We start from the raw sequence: 5,454 nt of genomic DNA on the forward strand, positions 1-5,454 counted from the left end.
CGCCCGAGGTGCTTCCAGACAGGTTCCCCTCCACCCACACCCTGAACTCCCCTCGATCTCGCCACAGACCCTGTCGAGCCTATCCCACCCCCACCCCGTGGCCCTGCCGAGTCCACTCACTGACTTTGCCAGATTTGGGCTGCTGCACGCAGCTCGCAAGGGAAGACCGCCTTCGGAGGCACAGGAGAGCCAGAGCATCACGCTTGCAGCAGCAGCAGACCTCAGCCATGGAGACGCCCGCGTTGGGTTGGCGGGCACAGAGCCCTGCAAATAGGCGAGGCGGCGGCACCGCCACTCGCAGGGAGCAGCCGCGCCCCCCTGCCACCTCCGCCGGCTTGTGGCCCCGGCGCCCCCTTGGGGCTTCCTACAGGCATGCGTGGATGTAATGCGGGCCCAGCCCACGTGTCCCCGTCCATATATTCAACAATCAAAGAGGGGACAGCCCTGCCTGCCCACCCATCACTCTTCCCACTTCCCCAACCCACCTGTCCGTCAGAACCCCCAACCCCACCCCTTGTCCCTGACTGCCCTTCCTCTGACCCACCCCCAACTGAAATGTGGGCAGCAGTCCCACGCATCCGCCCCACCCCTGGGCTCTCCCCTCGTAGTGCTCTGGAATCTGGGCTCCTGATCGTGTAGTCCTCCTGCCGGCCTGGGTTCGTTCACTCACGGCAGAAGCTACTGGGCGCGGAGGCGCAGGACTCCCGCTGCAGCTGCGTGCCAGCAAACATCGAATTCCATAGTTGCGACCCCTGCTATAGATCACTTCCTGAACTAAGATAACAAACTGCTGACTTACTTCTCCATTTATGGAAGATGACTAGCATAGCTGAAGTTTACTTCTAAAAAACCCAAAACTGCTAGTTAAATTTCTTTTTTTTTTTTATACTAAAAAGGATATCATCATGGAAATAGAATTTCAACAAAGGAACCATCAGTTTTACAACTTGCTCTGTGTACTCCACAAATCCTTCTTTTAATTCCTTAGCATAGCAAACCTGAAACAAAAAAGGTAATTTTAACATTATCAGCACTCATGTGAAAGCATTACTTCTAAAATTTTAAACAATGAAATGTTCAAGGAGGATAACAGACCACCAGAGTAAGGTCAGAGTTAATGGAAAAGCCACATTAGAATGCATTTATTTACCACTTTACCGTGATATCTGGAAAGAGCTAGATGGCAGAGTATATTTTTTCACTAGTGGCTGAATATTTTAGACTAAATGTATATACTTTATGATACATAACAGAATTTTCTCTTTCTAGGGCTCCTTTTGCTAACATCTGAAAGGACACTCATTACATCTGCCTCAAGGCTTAATTTTTATAAAAGCTAACAGAACTTAAGACCAATAGAAAAAAACTTAAAAATACGTAAGTCATCTGCGGAGTTTGAAACCTAAATGACAGCAATATGAACCTAAAAATGAAAACTACTTAAATTTGAATGCAAGCAGTAAGTTGGACGAATGAGTTATCTTTGGCCACAAAAAAGTTTGCCCAACCACACTCTAGTACTGCAAGAATAAAATACTTATACATATGGGATTCAGATTTCATTATTGACTTTTAACTACTAATTTAAAACCTAGCAAGAAGTAGCTGACCATGATTTCCCATTACCTACCAGCATCTGGCATGCAGTTGCTTTTTCTTCAAGGCCTGCAGTTTTAATTCCAAAACTTTGCTGGTCTCCTAGGTTTACAAATTCCCAACCATCATCATCACTCATATTCTCCATATCTTGGGCTGTTGTAGAAAGAAAAAAAGAAATAGGTCTACAAATGCTGCCAAATCTTTTATTTAAAAGATTTCTCAAAATAAAGTAATTGTTATAACCTACTGTCTAGTAGAGCAACTTCAGGCTTAATTGACGCAGTCTTCATTAAAGGCCCCATGACGACAGGAAGGTATTGCTGAAATTCTTTTCCAAGGATTTTGCACATTCTAGCCCACGCAGAGATCATGTAAGATATCTGGGTGAGCAGTTTTAAAACTCACATAAGCACACTCATCATTACCCTTTTTCAATGTGTATTAAAACAAAATGGGAGGAAATGCACTGCAGTATATAACGAAAGTGGTTAAAAATCTATTGTTGTCAGATTATTGGATCACAGTTACTGAGGATATAGACAAAGACAAGGAAATGCTATAAATTTTGACCCTTCCCTCAAGGTGTTACAGTTGAATGTCCATTGCTTAAGAGTCACAAAGCACTCTTTTTAAAACACTGCCTCCTGCCACAATGTTGATGTGATCTGCTGTTAGCAAACCCACATTAATTCCTTTATTGCCAGTCAGCTATAATATCTGGTTTTATCTCAAATTACAGCCTTCGTGGAAAAACCATGGTTGAACCACTTATGTTGGACCCAACTTACCAATGTGGAGTCTACCATCTACATCTGACTACTATGACATCATAAGGCTCAACGACTTTGAAGTGGTTGGGTACCAGCCCCCTAATAATTTTGGCCTACTGTACCATCGCTAGCATTATCAGGTGGCTCTGGGCCACAAAACCAGCACCTGGAGATTACGGAAGAACGGACTCCCACGAGGCTTGGTGCTGGCACCAACTTTATTTAATGTGCCCATCAATGACCTACCAAATACCATCTCCAGGTGGTTTATGGGCATTGTACTTGGTCTTCGATGATCTTGATCATGGAAATGAAAACCATGTCAACATGCTTCCACTTACACCATGCTCAGCGCAAACTTAAGCTTAACATCTTTGTGAATGGTTAGTGGTTGGCATGTGATCCAAAGCCAGTGTATCTAGCGGTCACCCAAGACCACTCACTCACATACACACCTCTCCCCCCAAAAGTAGCGCAAAACATCAAGAGCAAAAACTTTAGACCCTACCAGTTTATCTGGGATCTAGTATGCTAACACTGCATAATTTGGGGCTCACTCTCTGCTATTCAGCTGGAGAACATTGTGTCTCAGTTTGGTTAAATTCTGCAAACACTAAATTAACAGAAAAGAGCTTAATCATTCCATGAGAATTGTTACAGGCACGTTGAAGCCAACAAAAATTGTGTATGTTACCAGTCCTAGTAAATATTTATCCCGCTGACAATCAGCATCAGAATGCAACCAAACTGATCACCAAGGTACAGCAAATGCCACACTTGACACTGTTCAGGAATATCCGGGATGCACCCTGCCACCAACTGTGCAACAGAAATCCTATCTGGACACTGCCACACACACTTCATTGAGATCAGCTTACCGGATCTGACAGAATGGAAGAAAGACCGTCACTACCAGTAACTCCCACATAACCATGCTGTATGAAGAGCTACCTGACTTTGGGTTTCCATACCACCTCTGGAGCCAAGCTTACTAGGTTCAGGTGTTGCATGGGTCACTGTGCCAAGAAAGCTTATGTTTGGGGCATCCAAGACAGCCCACTGTGCATCCGTGGATGATGCTGTATAAATGCTGAATAGTTGCTCTTTTCATGTTGGATTCCAGGGAGGTCTTCCCAAGATGAACAATGCTGACTCCAAGGCCAATGATCGGCTCAAGGACACAGCAATCTTGTTTGTTTTAAAAACCTTGTCTTCCCCATACACATTTGCTTTGTTTTATTTATATATTGCTCAACTTCACAAAATGTAGCTCAAAGCAAGGAAAAGTAAATTTTACCTGTAAGTGGTTCTGTAAAGACATAGCTGTTATACATCACCACACATGAATCTGTACACTCAAAGCATTGACTAGGAAATCTATCTTCAAGCTCTCAATCTGATTGCTCTAGTACAGAGTAGTGCCCACAGAGTGGAACCACGTGGCCCTCAGGGTCAGTAAGTTTCTTTCAAAGAGAAGTATGTAATTTGCGAAGTTAAGATTTACTGAAGCTTCAACTCCAAAAAGGTACATGACTAGTGATCTACTGTATGTATTTCAAGGGAACCAATTTTCAGGTACACTCATGAAGAGACAAGATCCAGGAAAAAATAAATAAATAAACCCTCAAAATACAGAACATGTAACTAGGTAACAGAGTGTAGCAGACCATAAAAACAGAGGTACAGAATGACTCAAGGAAATTAATCAAATTTTGCACTGAACAGTAGTTTATGATATAGGAAGAATGAACAAAAGGGCATCCCAGATAGATGGGGTTTAAATATAATGTCTTATTAATCCAATGTCTATGAGCTGAAAAAAAACCCCACCACAAACAGCTTACTTTCATTATACTGCTGGAAAGTCAAAATCTTTTAACCCTCACCGACAAGTGAAGACAGTTTGCACAGGGGCACAGAGGTATACAAAAGCTATGATGGGATCCTTTTCTTCAACTGGGATGGCCTTCTTTTAGGGAGTATTTTGAAGAGCTGAACCTTTGTCTTTGCTAGAACATCTGTGTAAATCCCCTGACATCTCCTGTCTTGACTACTTTAACTTCCTCTTGTCCCTGTAATACCAATATTGCTCCGCTCTAATCCACCCTGAAATGATTCTTCTCAGCAAGGCAAGCTTCTGAGGTGATAGAGACCGCTATAAAGCGACTAATAAGGTCAAACCAAAATAACTTGACCTGCCAAAGACTGTTTTGGACCCTTTTCCCCTCTTCAACTGTTTGTCTAGAGTGGGTATACCAGTTTTGCACATTCAAACTATTCTTTTTTTTTTTAAAAGAGTAAAATTTTAGTTTGGATTTATCTGTCCCAATGTGCGAAGAGAACTGACTCCCAAACAGAAGTGTATCCATAAAAGTCTTAAACAGTATGGCAGGGAAGCAACAGACCCAACAGACTTACCCAGTACAGTAAGGGTCCACAGACTGAAAGCAGCTGTGACAGAACTCTCCCAAGAGTATCTCAAGAGTCTCTTCACAAATGGAGCCCCTCTGCTTGCTTCGATTGGCAAGCTCAGCCATAGGGAGAGGGGCAATAAATGGACGAAGGAGGTCAGAGGGTAGCCAAAAGGATAAGGTGAGAAAAAGATTTTGCTAGTTGCTGTCTCAAAATCATCCTTTAAAGCTAGGGCTGCAATAGATAAGATAGCATTGAACTGCTGTTCGCACAGCCATTGGCAGAGAATCTGGTACGAGGGTGAAAGGAAGTTAAGACCAGAGCCTCATGAAGAATTCTGAACTGCCTCTAGTATTTTTGGGAAGATGCACTGATGCAATGTATCTTGGCCTGGGAGGTCAGAAACCAGTACAGTAAATATGAAAATGTTATTTGTCACAAATATCTTCAGACAGAGGGAGAAGATATTTTCTTCCTGACAAGTTTTAGTAATAACGGTGCTGTTGAGAAAATGCAGCACAGTAGAGCTAAATTTTATTCTACCTTGTGCATCAACAAGTTAGTCTGCTATGGTCAAACTGCAATATTACTGGTGTAGAAGTGATATGAAAAATGACCACTTGGGTTTTCAGATCTCAAGTAGAATTTGCAGTATTACCAGTTAGAAAAAAAT

General features: G+C 42.7%; 1 protein-coding gene across 1 annotated transcript in view; it reads right to left on the bottom strand.

The window, feature by feature from the left end:
• The window catches only part of IPO5 (importin 5), a 115,651-nt gene that overhangs the window by 72,506 nt on the left and 37,691 nt on the right, over positions 1–5,454 (bottom strand). The window contains 4 exon segments of the mRNA XM_075064749.1: positions 902–998; positions 1,631–1,752; positions 1,847–1,999; positions 2,492–2,513. Of these exon segments, the coding sequence (XP_074920850.1) occupies positions 902–998; positions 1,631–1,752; positions 1,847–1,999; positions 2,492–2,513 (394 nt within the window).

The sequence above is a fragment of the Chelonoidis abingdonii genome, chromosome 1 (assembly GCF_003597395.2).
Source record: "Chelonoidis abingdonii isolate Lonesome George chromosome 1, CheloAbing_2.0, whole genome shotgun sequence".
In the NCBI taxonomy this organism is placed as follows: Eukaryota; Metazoa; Chordata; order Testudines; family Testudinidae; genus Chelonoidis; species Chelonoidis abingdonii.